This window comes from Puntigrus tetrazona, chromosome 24, assembly GCF_018831695.1.
Source record: "Puntigrus tetrazona isolate hp1 chromosome 24, ASM1883169v1, whole genome shotgun sequence".
NCBI classification, from domain to species: Eukaryota; Metazoa; Chordata; class Actinopteri; order Cypriniformes; family Cyprinidae; genus Puntigrus; species Puntigrus tetrazona.
Window position 1 is genome coordinate 12733230 of NC_056722.1, and position 14996 is coordinate 12748225.

At 35.9% G+C, this 14996-nt stretch overlaps 1 protein-coding gene and 1 pseudogene across 1 annotated transcript in view; one reads left to right on the top strand and one right to left on the bottom strand.

Moving 5' to 3' along the window:
• The window catches only part of LOC122330206 (histone-lysine N-methyltransferase 2C-like), a 111939-nt gene extending 110969 nt beyond the window's left edge, over positions 1 to 970 (bottom strand). The window contains exons 1-2 of the mRNA XM_043227069.1: positions 757 to 970; positions 309 to 630 (exon numbers count right to left, since the gene is read on the bottom strand). Of these exons, the coding sequence (XP_043083004.1) occupies positions 309 to 630; positions 757 to 970 (536 nt within the window). The remainder of the gene's footprint in view (positions 1 to 308; positions 631 to 756) is intronic.
• Positions 971 to 2853: 1883 nt separating this feature from the next.
• LOC122330094 lies at positions 2854 to 8248 on the top strand (annotated as a pseudogene).
• The last annotated feature ends 6748 nt before the right edge of the window (positions 8249 to 14996 follow it).

The window sequence follows — 14996 nt, forward strand, 5'->3', positions numbered from 1 at the left end:
CGTAACTGACTGGTTGCTGTTCAAGATATATATGCCTTTCTGGCTGCATCTGTGGATTATTGAACAATGAAATACGTGGCCACATTTTGCATACGGCCTGCAACTGTGATACACGGTTAGTGTTAATTGTTTTACAAACAAACGCACCGCTAATTTGTTTATATGGCTATTTATATGTCCGCAAGGTCTTATTTTCAAACATTTCTTCAGTATAAGCAAAGAATCGTTAATGGACGTCGACAAGAAGAATCGTTTGTCTCCAGCTGCACGACAAACATTCTTAAACATACACTTCCGCAGCGACTTACCACCATCCCTGGTGGTTTCGACTCATAGCCATCCTGTGTTCAGCCATCACACGTCCCATCGCATCTAGCAGGTGGCTGCGCTCTGGGCTGTCCCTTCCATAGCGACCTTGAACCCGTGACCCACTCCCCGCGGTAACCACTTCTGGTCTCAACACCCAGCCTGTGGCGGCTGGCCCCGCGACCAGTAGCCCTGGTACGCACTCCGCTGGGCCAGTGTAGACCTCGACTATCTCGAAACTGTGGGACCAGGACTCCGCGTACTGCCTTGACTCCTTGGTCCTGTGCAGATGCTGCGCCCAGCCTTCGTCTCTCCCGCGATCCGCTGCCAGTAAGTGCCTCCATCGTCAGGTCGAACCGTCCGCTCCGTCATTCAGAAAGGGATGGAAAATAAAACAGTGGTGAATGCTGCCGTGCGCTTTCTTCTCTCGTCTTTTCTCTTTCATTAAACCTTCTTTTCCTGAGCCAAGTTCAGCAGCAACGATTAAAAACCGGGGAGAATGAGTCATGTCGGAGGTGTTGTTGTTGGCATTTCTGTTTGGGCTGTGAGAGTAGGAATGAAGAGGCAGGTTTAGTGCATCGTTACTGAAGGCTGCACTCTGTTGGAACTGCTGCTGCGTTTCACTGACTTCTCCGTTTTCGCAGCTGCGTGTGAGCAGATACATGCGATCGAGGCGGCGCTGGCGGCAACTAGCTGCCACAATCGTGGTGCGTCACCACTATGGCTCTGCCCACCAATTTCTTCACCGTGGGCTAACGAACTCTGTCTCAGAGATTGTAAAATTTTTTCTTTTTCATTTTTTTCAAATTGTTTCTTGAGCTGTTTTTTTAAACTTCATTATTATTATTATTATTATGATTATGATTATTATTATTATTTATTTTAATTTTTTTATTAAGTATTTTGCTAAACAAATTTGGTATAGCCTAAGTTAAACATAATAAAAATATCCTACAAAATACTGCCTATGTAAGTATGTTTTGGAAATATTTAAGCTGAATTTCTTTGTCATTTTGCATTTTAATTATTCTATTATAAATCGATACATTGTATTTATAATTATTCTATTTAATGAAGATTATTTGAAACCTATATTCATATAAACCTGAGATCTATGATGTATGTTTCAAACTTTACGACAAGAAAATTCTGCATTCATTCCTTCTTTTAATTCAATGTGTTACTTATTACCTGTTGTGTCTGTTATATTTAGAAGCAATTTATGAGGCTAATAAAATAATACACATTTTAATATTAATAATAAAAATATCACTGCTTTTTTGTGGCATTCATTTAAAAAAATGTCATGAATAGATTATCTGCTTTGAAAGGTAGTTGAAAAGATGCATTAGCTGTACATTAAAAGTATATAAGAGTAAAAATGTAGACAATTTGTTGAAATTCCTCTAACTGTCCGGACAACTTTGCTTGCCAATTAGCAACATCTACACATTTTGTTCTAGAAAGTTCTTTTATTTTATTTTACACCTTAGACCTTGGGACATACCAGGGGGCCAGCGAACACTCTCATAGAGGGTCATTTCTTTATAATAAACTACACTAATCTAAATGAATTCAAACATTACAAAATGGCCAGTGAGGTAGGCTACAACTTTTTGTCCCCTCACCTAACTGTGGTTAATTAGCCTATATTCATAGTTTGAATATTCTCTTGTCTTGAACAGTGAGGGGCTTTAAGACTATTAAATGAAAACAATATAAATACTATGACTGATTTATCTTATTTTATTTGTTTCAGGTTTGATGCCTGATTTGTTTGATTTGTTCCTGTCATCCATTTTATTTGATAGATGAATCAAATTGTACTGCTACAATATAATTAAAACTTGGGTGTAATAAATCATTTGTCAATTTATTTGTAAGCATTAAGTAAAAATTAGTTTTTTTTTTTTTTTTTTTTTTTTTGAAGTGTATTTTTATTGTGTGAAAGATTATGCATATTATACAAAACGAATCTCCTAGCCTAAATTTTCAATCTTCTCAACAGGAAATAAAAAATATCTACATGTTATAGCAGCGAGTTTGTCTTAAAGGGCTGAAATGTAATTTGATAGAGAAGGTAGTCTACAGAGACATCTGTTGGTTAGTTTGAAAGTGCGCTTTTTATACTCCAATTAAAAATGCATAAACGTAATATTCACACACAAAAACGAAGTGTTTTTTTTATCACTACAAACAGCAAGAATTAAATTTTCACCTTAATTGAAAAAAATGATATAAATGTCGTGATTGTGATGTGTGTCCTTTACTGAAGTCGGGTACCACTCACCGGAGGCTGCGCTGTTCGACTCACTGCCTGTGGCTCCTTAAATCCCAGCGTGCTTGACTACGAAGACAGCATTAGTTGATGTCACAGACGCGTGGATCTACCAGTTTCAGGGCGTCGTGGAAATACACGCGGCACGCGTCCGTGATTTCAACGAACACTGATGCGCGTTTGATGCGCGGAACGCTGCGTAGCGCGCGACGCACAGACATGTCGTCGAAGTCAACTAGATTTTTGAGACGCAGCCAATATCTGATAAAATGGCGGTGGAAAACGTCGGTGAATCTCAGATGAGAAGGAAACCTCTATTAACATGGGATGCCCTGTCACCGGACAGCGGCGCGAGGTTGTCGAGAAAGGAAAACAAAGAGCCTAAACTGATTTTGTATCACTGACTCAGCCATTCAGCTCCCAAAAGGTAAGCGATCCCATAATTCAACGTTGCTAGCGGATGCAGGCCGAGAGCATCAGGCGGACGCAGCATCTGATCTGTTGTTTTGATTGTGACATTCACACATTTTAATAAACTTAGCATCATTTGGGTTATTCCTATATTCATCTCAAACAATTGCTGATCGGCAGCATGCATGTTAATTATCTCACTAAAGTTACGCATTATTAATGAGTTTCCAATGACGCAAGTGTGTTGAATTACTGCAATCATAACACAGGCGTCTGAATTCATAAGGTATTGTAGAATTGTGGAAGCAAGAGCATAACCTGCTGTTGTTTCCGTAAACGCATGAGGATTTCAAAATAACCTCAGTTTTTCTGTAATGCACTTAAACAAAGGAACATTGTCTCTGTCTCAGGTGAGGCTGGCCATAGCTGAGAAGAGTCTTCAGTGTGAGGAGTATGATGAGTCTGCCTTCTGAGTGAACACAACCAGCCCTGGTTCATGCGCGCCTGAACCTCCACTGGAGAGGTTCCTGTGCTGGTTCACCATGACAGCGCTGCCTGTCAGACTCCCACACAAATCATGGACTATTTGGAGCAGAACTTCTGTGATGGTAAACGCCGGATTTTGGGTCAACGCTGTGTGTAATAACAGTATTGTTTTACAAGTATAAAATGCTACAAATACAAGAGCAATTGAAGGGTTTGTGTGTTGTTGAACCCTCATCTACATTTATTTACAATCTCTTTAATAATTCAGGTGTGATGTCACTTAGAAATAATTATAATAGTACCAGTTCTATATGACTGTCCCTTTAACATGTTTTTTGTTTTTTTTTTTTTTGCTTATATTTTAAGTTTGGGTTTTTTGCAAGGTGAAAAGGCTGCATTTATTGTATTAGTAAACAGTAATATTTTAAATATGATTATAATTGAAAATAATTGCTTGTTTAAATACATACTAAAAATGTATTCTTCTGATGGCAAAGCTGAATTTTCAGGTTAATTGGCATTATTTGGAAGGTCTTTGAAGTCACACGATCTGTTATACAGCATTTTAACATGCTGATTTGCTGGTAATATTTTTATTCAGCAAGGATGCATCAAACTGATCAAAAAAGTGACAGTAAAACATTTAGAAATAAACGCCGCTCACTGAATTTTCTATTCATTAACGTAAATCAACACGATTTAGTATTTAGGTTTAAAACAAAAATATTAATCAGCAAAACATAATAGGAATCATCTGAGCACTGATAATAGAAAATAGTTGCGTGAGCAAATCAGCATACAAGAATGATTTCTGAGTATTATGTGATACTGCAAGTGCTGCTAAAAATTCATAAAGTAATTACATTTTAAAGTAGAGATAAAAAAAGTTTTTAAATTGCACAATATTACTGTTTTTACTGTATTTTCAGCCAAATAAATGCAGCCTTGATGGTGCAAGATGCTTTTAAAAAATATTAAACCGTATTAATTATTAAATGTACTACCTTTCATATTGTCACGGGTGTGGTTTAGCGAAAGGAGCACTTCAACAAGTAAAATAAACTTAAACAGATTTTAATCTTCGATAAACAGGCAAAATAAATATAGGCAAGCAGGCAGAATATACACCACGTATGGACTCGATTTATCAGACAAAACGTGACTACAAACACACAGGACTTAAATATACAACGAATTGACTAAATAAACTAGACACAGCTGAAGACAATAATACAATTAATAGGAAGGAAGGCACATTGAGCACATGATACAAAACAAAAACAACAACAAAAGAGTCCAAAAGATGTGACATATACGTGACGTGTATATATATATATATATATATATATATATATATATATATAAATAAATGTTTGGAAATATTTTATGTTATTGTTTTTAAAGTAAAAAGCTTAAGTTTTGTTTTAGGGATTTAATAATTTCGGTTTATCAGAGGGTTCAATAAATGTATGACTAAACTAATGAACTCTGCACCTGAATATATATTTAATAAAGCATATTTTTAAACACTTAATTTCTGTATTAGATGTAATTGGATTTCCATTGTGTTTAATAGCTGAATTGTTTGGTATTACAGGCGCATGTTTCTCTCTTATTTTTTTTTTGTCTGTTCAGTGCATTTGTCTTATTTTCATTTGGTTGCATTTATGTTTGCATGTACTGTTACGCTCAGCATGCCTGTGCAGAAATGTGGATAACATGAGAGGCGCTGAAGGTGAGTCAAAATAAGATATTTTCCTGAAGAGCAGCTCACGAGAATGCGGCTACATCTGTGGGTCGAATGCATACCGTAGATGTGCTTTGTGCCCTCTCTAAATCAGAACACACCCCAAAGCTGATCCCAGAAGAGGAAGCATATACTATCATCGAAGTTCAGCATTACAGAGAGCTGCTGGACTCCCTGCAGATGGATGCGCACACCCATGGCTGCATCCTCCACCCAGAGATCACAGTAGACTCCCACATCCCAGCTTACGCCACCACCCACCTTTCTGCAGTAAGAAGGGCACTGAGCATAATAACTTAATATGATCCTTCAGTTACTGTGAGTTCCTGAGGCCATCCGAGATGTAAATGGGTTTTATCGGAACAGATTTGGTGAAATTTAGCATTGCGCCACTCGCTATCAGTGATCCTCTGCAGTGAATGGGTGCTGCCAGAATGAGAGTCTAAACAGCTGATTAAAAACCTCAGCATGACTCCAGTCCATCAAATTAACATCTTTTGAGGTAAAATATCTGCATGTTTATAAGAAACAAATCAATCATTGATACATTTTGATTTTAAAACATTGCTTCTGGTTAAAATACTGGTCCATAATCCATAATATCACTTCTCCAGTGTCGCCTTCTCAAGACAAAACCTATAATGGCAAATTTGTTTGTATTTTAGCTGAGGCAACGGTTATAAAACATAAAATGTCTTTGTGTATATAATTATGAGCCATTTTGGATTACTTGTGGATCGTTGTGATGGTTTTTATCAGATGTTTGAACTTCATTTTGATGGCACCCATTCTACGCAGAGGATCCATTAGCGAGGAAGTGATTTCTCGAAATCTATTCCAGTGAAGAAAACTCATCTTGGATGACTTGGAGGCAAGATTGACACCCCTGACCCATGGGTCAGTAAATTATGAGAAAATTTTGTGTGAACTATCCTCTAACATCAATTTCTGTTTTATAGCACAGATTTTAAACACAGAATCTGAGCTTAAGAAACTAGCAGCGGAGAATCCCGATCTTAAAGATGCTTATATCGCAAAACAGAGACGCCTAAAAGTAAGTAAACTTTTCAGTTTCAGTGATTCTTTCTCTTGGCATCTCCTCTAGTAGCAGCAGTACTTTCAGATGATCTCAGTTATTTTACTCCTTTGAGTATGCGACTTAATTTAGATTACAGTCTTGTTTGCAATGCCAAGACATTGATTCAAATTCCTTTGAATGTCTCTAGAGTAAATTGTTTGACCATGATAACATGAAATACCTGAAGAAACTCCTGGATGAACTGAGAATGTTCTGGACTGGTTGAGACCGAAAGCTGCAGAGGAGGGTTGAGGAGACACCAGGTGGGAGAAGTTTTTGTTAAACAATAAACGCACTGTTAAAAAGGTTTCTGCGCTGAAGTTTTAAAGCCTGTATCTTGACATCTTTGCTTTGTAGGACGATTTTTCCTTGATAAACACAGATAGCACAGCGCACTCTCTATGCTATGTCAAGTGTCTTATAATATTACAGCTGTCAAAAATAAATACATTTATTATTACTTACTAATGGAAATTTGCTGAACAAGAAATTATTAGTTGTCTTGAAGAATGTACTGCAGCATGAAGTATTTTGCATTTAGTGAACAAACTAATTTTAAAAAGGAAGTACTATTATTAATTATAGCTGAGAAAACCTAAAAACATGGCCTTAGGTTTTTAACCATGCATTGCACACATGAAAAAAAAAACCTCAACAACTTTAAAAATGGCCTGTTCACTAATGATAAATAAGTTTTAAAAATCATCTTAAATTTTGACATTTATTCTGTAACACAATTATATCTCAAACTGTAGAACTATACAAGTCCAGCACATCAGCAAGAAGTATGTAATTTCATCTCTATTATGGGTAATGAAAGATCTGACTTCTGGTTTTGGGAGGCCTCAGCTTAACGGTTGATATGCATGCAAAGTCAAAAACACTTTCATTGTCTTTTTACCTTATTTGCTCAACAACTCTTAAATAATTCACTCAATGATTAAACCTTACCTTGCCTGATGCTGCTTTTTATGGTGATTAGTCTGATTGGTCTAATTTAATTTCCTCATGCCTGTAATGCCTGATAAAGCGGGCAAGCATTAGGGAAACCACAGTTTTACCACTCCATAAGCGGCACCAATTTCAGTGGCAAAGAATGAATTAGCATTTTCATCTCAGACCAAGGCGCTTAAAAGACCAGAAAGTGGGATGGCAATAGGCTAATGTTCCATGTTGATGTCAACGGAAACAGCTTTGGGATTTGTTTTAAAAACGACTCATTTCAGGGATAACCAGAACTGATCCAGTGCTTTGATGCAATCTGTATCGCTATAAGTGCTGTATAAATAAAAGTGATTGATTGATATCTTTATGTATGATGCACTTTACAACTTTACAACTTGGAGCCTCTTCCCACTTGTCTACCCTACACTGTTATCGTAATAAAAGCAAAAATAAAACTGCAAATAACTAAATAAATAAGTAACATAAAATGTTTACAGTAAAATTATAAAGATGCATTTAAGAAACAGTTTTCATTTAATACGCTTCATTGCTACTTATGTTTTTTAAAAATCTGTCTTCACTTATCATCTTTCCAGAAGAGGGCAGTCAGCAGGCCTGGCTCTGTGGTGACTTCTTTAGTATTGCAGACGCTTTCTCGCTGTCACACTTCACCGCCTCAAGTTCCTGGGTCTGTCCTACGCTACTGGGGAAATGGGACTGGTCAACCTGGAGACGATATGAGCGTGTCCTGAACCTGACCAAGCTTTTCCGCAGAGTGCTGGGCATGTCAACAACATCCTCATATCTGCCGTATGGCTGCCCACAGATTCAGGGTGGCAAAAGAAAAGGCTCCAGCTTTGTTGGTGCCACTTTATTGGCTGGCTTGATAGGGGCGCCACTTACCTGGCCTTCACTTATTTTAAAAGGAGACTTCTCATGTCTTGAGACAGCTACTGAGACTCATTCGGCATTACTTATGAACACATTCGGCTTATATATACTGTGTGTAACAGTTTGATGATTGTTGCACAAGAAGCACTTTTTTGAAATCATAAGAAGTGGTGCTGTTTGAAAAGTAGACACAGTTCTTTTTCATTGATAGGTGCATTAAAACAGATTTAAATGGCTTTTGGTTCATGCTATAAGGTTTTATGGCCATTGTGTGTTTTGTGCTAAATGTTTGTAATAATGTCTGGTCACAAATACAGTGGAAGCAATTACTTCCCTGATTTTATCTAAGAATTAGTCTGTTCTGCATGTTTCTGTTTCATCAGTCATGCTTTTCACTCGACAAGGCAAAGGATATATAATACTACTGTATATGAAATGATTTTTCTGCACAGAAAAGTCAAATATAATAAAGCATATTTCTCATGATATAAATGTCTGTTTTACAGTAATTACAGTGTTTTACAGTGTGCATTTAGCGCCATTGTACCTTATTTTTATATTACTGAAGCATGTTACTATAAAATAAAACATGCTTTACTTTGCATTATAATAAAGGTTGTAGACAAACACAAATCAAGCACATAGAAAATAGATTACAGATACAGTAAAATTTACATTTTAAATTTACTTGAGTAAAAGTACAGAAGTATTACACATGTAATGTTAAAAAAAGTAAAAATGCTGATTAATGAATTATTTCTACTCATTTCTATTTATTAATTTTATTTTATGTTATGTTATACTGCCCAGGAGGAGCCATGCACTATAAAAAATACTAAATAAGCTACAACAACATTGTTGAATCCAAAATATAAAAATGCAGTTCTGCACACTAAACATAGAAATGCATCATTACAAGTATTTTTATCCACTGACCTTCACTCCAAGCACACACACACATTGGGTTTACTCTGTTTTATGGGGACATTATATAGGCATGATGGTTATATATACTGTACAAATTGTATTTTCATCACCCCACACCTAAACCTATCCCTCAAAGAAAACATCATGTTTTTTTCAATTCCACCCTCCCCACGCACACTTTTCCTTATTAAATATCTTGCTGTGTCTGCAAGTATGGTGCCCACACATGGTGTATAGAAGCACGCTCACCATGAGGTGGCAGTATAGCTATGTAAGTGTTAAGACTCTAGTTATAGTGACTCTGAGTGGACTGAGATAAAGAAATATTGCATTCATCCGTGAAAATCTAACGCATTGGCTTTCCATTGAAGTTCTTAAGGTATCCAAATCACTCGGTGCTGGGTGTGGTTCTTATAAAGATCACAGATGTCGCCATATTAATGTGTCCTGGCCAAACGTAAGATACATCAGGATGATCACACTTACCAGAGTTCACATTTACACTAAGGCCCATTAGATTGTCATGAAAACAAATGCATCTGGAAAAGCAGAGTCTCGTCTATGATTACACAAAGTGTCTTAGCAAGTATTTTATAAGCTCCAGGCTTTGTGCTTACCGCTTTTTGCTGACGTGGTACTTGTTTGAACCATTTCATTTTGAGTGTATATTCCAAGACCGGTCCCATCTCAACAAAAAGACAACATTGAAATCCAACACCACTTCTTTAGTGTCACAACACACTCCGACATGTTTGACCATAACTTGTATGAACTATTGTGTTGCTCACACAACAGTTGCTTTTAAGTAACCATAACACTTGAGGACTGTTATATTCATACGGGTAAACCAGGTTATATATAAGTCCCTTTGAAAATGGCATCACTTTCATGCACCTTGTGTGTGGTTTATATTCACTGTAGACTGATAAACTTGTAATCAAGGGACTAATGGCTTTATAAATAAATCTGAATAAGGTTAACATTTGCCAAGACCAATTAGCACGTCTTAAATTTGAGAGGACATCTGTCACGCTTTATCTTTAAGGAGGAGCAAAGGCTCGCCCTGCCCTCAAAGAGAGGAAACTCCATCAGACAGACTGTAATAAGACTAAAGAGAATCAAGGAGTAGAAAGGGAGGATTTTGGCCCGGGTTTAAGGTAAATATTGTCCCACACAGCTCAATGGAGTGGCAGCAGTCCCGGTCTTCGAATGGGTGGTGGGGTGGATGGAAACTTCCAAGGTGCTTTTTCTCGCCAGTCCATCTCTTCGCGGCCCGAGTATCGGTGCAAGAGAAAGACAGACGCTAGAGGCGGGCAGAAACTCCAGTTTCCATGGACACGCGTGATATACACTCCTGAATGCTTCGCAAGATCCCTAGAAATATTGCTTCATGTGGCTCTGTCTGTTGTCTGTCATTGGCACATGAATATATGCTTGATGCTCTTACCATGGACTCACCGTTCAGCAGATGCTATTCTCAGAATATGATGTCAGGTGTTTTAAGTTACAGCTTTCATAGCATTACTGTGAAATCTGACTTTGGCCAAACCACAGCACTGACATTCTGCCCAAGCGCTTTTGCAAATGTACCAAGAATAAAAGGGTGATTAGTATCACACTGAGGTCATTTGAGTGACCTTACCACCACTTGGCTTCTATTTTTTGTAATTCCATTGCCAGCGCCATGAGTGCAGTGTCGTTGATGCGCATTACATGCTAAAAGCCCTCTGATATCACAGTGGGTTATGGTGGCCATTAATTCATTTGATTAATCAGCTAAGAAAACTAATGATTAGATATAAAAAGTCAATGCAGTTGCTAAAAACAGATGCAATATTAATTGAGCGATTACTGTTTTTTACTTTATATTTTTATACGCAATTATGCAATTATATTTCTTTTGAATTTTGACTTTTTTGAATATTAACAATTTTAACTGTATATAAAATGTAAAATATATGATTCAAAAACTGAATTAATAGACTTTCAATTCATTTATGGCTTGTTAGGACAGGATAATATTTGGTTGAGACTATTTGGAAGTCTAGTATAGTTTAAAATATTATAAAATAATCTTTTAGCAATGCATATTACTAATCAAAAAGTTTTTTTATGGTAGGAAATGGTAGGAAATTACAAAATTACGACAGGATCTTTTAATTACTATCTTAGGGATTTACAGCATAAAAGAAAAAGCAATCATTTTGACCCATACGATGTATTGTTGGCTATTGCTGCAAAAATATCCATCCAACTTATGACTGGTTTTGTTACCCAGGGTCACATGATAATACAATTGTATAATTGTATTGTAATCTTATGTGTTCAGTACAAAATTATATAATTATGTTTATAATTGTTTAATTGTGTATTTTATTACATTTTTAAAGTGTATATATATATATATATATATATATATATATATATATATATATATATATATATATATATATATATATATATATATATATATATTTAAAATTTATATTTAAATTTTTTTTTATCTGTTTATCTGCATGTTTATCATTTCTCAACTGATTTATTGTTTAATAAAATGATTATGGTCCCCACAAAAAGAAAAATGCTTTGCAGTCACGTTTGGTGTCAGTATACAGTCTCCTCAGACCCAAGGATAAAGACAATTTCTCTCAAATGTGTTGGCCCATCAAAAGCCATTCTCAGAAAACAGCCTGTCTTCCTAAATGTCTTTCAGGGTCTGTTTTACGTGTTGACTGATTGGGCCGCTTGATCCTGCCGGCTGTTGACACGAGCGTTAGAATGGCCCCTGCAAGTTTGAACATCGTAACTTCCTGATGAAACCTGCTGCAATCATCCATCTGTTCATGTGCTCCTCAAATGTTTAAACAAGCACTGCGATGAATACAAGCACAGTCACCGCTGCTGGTCTCTGCACTGGTAAAGCCTGCTTGCTGAGACTGTCTCAGCCAAGCAAAGCATACCAACTCATTTTACACCCTTAATTAATTTTCTGAATGTGAAGAAGTGAACTTGTTGCCTCTGCAGCGGGTAAAAAGGCACCGCTTCAGTTTGGATTGTATGATCCCACCTCATTGTTTTGAAATACCAGCGCTCTTTAGTGAAAATTACATGTTATATAAAGCCAATATTTGGGACTACACATCATTTTTGGTAGATATTCAAGCTTTTGTCCTTTTCTTGCTGACATGAGTCAAAATTCTTAACATCTGGGAATTGGACAGTTTTGGTCCAAACTGTCACAAGCAATGAAAATACCATGTATTTTAAATGTCTAGAAATTTCAAATATGAAACCATTACCATAAAACATCTTTTCTCAACGAGAGAAAACCACACAGGCCTAATTGCAATCTTCATTACAGAAGCTCAGTTTTTGAGCGCTTTTCAACCAATCACATGAGCCATTAATGTAATGTGACTAAAACGCATGCAGCGGCATGATTGGTTTATGAAGGAACTGCACTTACTGGGTTTGTAAGTGTATTATTTTACTGTTTACTGAATTATTGGTTGTTTAAAAAAAGTGTAAAAAGTAATAGCATACTGTAGCCTATTTTGTGTAAAAATAAATATTAGATTATTCATTTTAAAAGGGGTGTAATTTAGATATACAAATCAATATAATAATTTAAAGTGCCTCTATTATGAATTTTATTAAATGACTTATCATGCAGTGTGTAACACAATGAAAACATCCTGCAAAGTGGGGTTGGAAAAAATTAATTGTTGAATGAATCGCTTGGGAGTCTTTGAACAAAAAGGTAAAAATAAATTCATATCAAAGTGTTTTTTGACCCTGCATAATTGTCAACCTGTTGTTTGGGACTCCCAAAAATCAATATATGGTTTATGAAAGGTTCATAGGTTCAATAGAGGCACTTTAAAATGTTTCAAAATTGCAAAAAGAAAATAACAATAGAAAATAAATGTTTGTAATTCTTACATATAAATATTCACAGTCCGAAAAATTCATTGTATTTAAGGTGAGCACAACTTTAAAAATGCATGTTAAATTTGTCCCATTTAGATGACAAAAAGTTTGATATTTACGGATTAAAGGATTTGCAAGTTATAGTCTTATTTGAAGGCCAGTATTTGTCTTGTATGATGGACATTCTTTTCTCAAATGCTCTCAAATCTGCGTATTTTGAGGCTGCTTTGAGCCAAGCCAGCGCTTCTGGTCTCATGCTCTGTTTGGGTCTCTGTGTCTCCCTCTCACCAGCCTGTGAATACTCATGTGTTTGCTACACAAATATGCCAAGACCATCAGCGCCCAACGGCTTTCATCTATAGCTGCTCAGGCCATCACAGGCCCTGGGCAGATACTTAAACATGCAAATGTGAACTCAACATCTAAATGAATGCAAAGGCTTTTCATAATGACCACAAAAATACACAAAATTTGCCTTTAAAGTACAATCGATACTGTAGACGGACAAATTTTTGCACTGAATCGTCGATATCAAACTTGTTCGGTACTGGTTTATAATTTTCTGTTACATCCGGTGTCGTGACCTCACAGATTGCCCTTTGATCCTGGGTCCCAAATCCTCAGTTGAGTCCACACTTTGGGAATGTAATGTTGTGTAGAGTTACTATCAGCGTGAACTTGGCAAAATGGCAGATAGCCAGTGTACATGAGCACCTTTCAGAATCATAAGATGATAAATGGACCACGCTACGGGCTTCGCAGACACATGTAAGCAAGGGTCATCTCAACTCTGGAAGATAGAGAGTCCACATAATGTCAACCATTTGGGACAGGATCTTTGAAAAGCAGGTTACATGATTGTCAAACACACTTTAAGTTTACAGTGTGACAACAGTGTTATTTCTATACTATTATTGTATGATATATATACTACAGTATATAGCCTGGTCACTCAGAGGATGATGGTAAAACGACAATCTTTCTTTAAACCAAAACTGTAACAAAGCTTTCTGAACTATTTTTCGCTGAACTATTTTCCTGCTCATGAACGATAAAAACATTGATGACGATAAACCTATAATAAAACCTATTGAATAATAACTCCAATCCACCTTTAAAAACATAGCATTGATATAACTGCACATGCATCTATAATAAACTAAATGTTATTATGTGTAAGAAGGGCCATAATATAATATGGTTCTTGTGTGAAAGATTCTTTAGTTTATTATTTATTTTATTTTCAGTTGAATTTTAAATTAACCTTCTAACTATAATAATTTGTGCACACAATTCCTTTTAAATGAATTAAGTAATTATGTAGTGAGCACGATTTTGTAAAACGAGGGAACTAATTATTATATTGTGATGTTATTATCATAATATTATATGTTATATTAAGATTTACTTTTTTCCTGCATGTCATAAGTGGGACTCTGTATTTTTGATAGTTTTTTTATTAATTAACTTAATTTTTAGAAATTTTAGTCATTCGTCTATTTATTTCAGTTACTTCCACTGCAGCCTTTCTAATTGATATTACTTTTTTCGTTTGTTAGAAATGTTAATTTATACTAAAATTGCACTTTCTTTTGTTTCCAGCTTTGTTGCAATTAATGGTAATAAGTTAAATAGTTTTAGTAAACCAAAACAATTCTAGTAATTTGTAGGGAACTACTTGCACCGGAACTGCAAAAGTAATGACTATAATAATTCAACCTTTTTTTTTTTTTTAATGAAAGCTGGTTGTACAAACAGATAGCGCCAGCGTTAACTCATGCCATTGGTTCAGCCAATGTTTCCATGTCAGACTGAAAGTGTTGATTTTCTGACCCAAGTCATCCATAAAGGGGAAAATATTTGAGGTAAAATCTATGAACCGTGAAACCTATTTTGGCTCAGAAAATCTGCTAATACTGTCTGTGAGTGTAATATTCCATTTTAATATTGCCCTTCGTCACAGGTATAAACGAAATGTCCTGAATGTGAAGGTAATC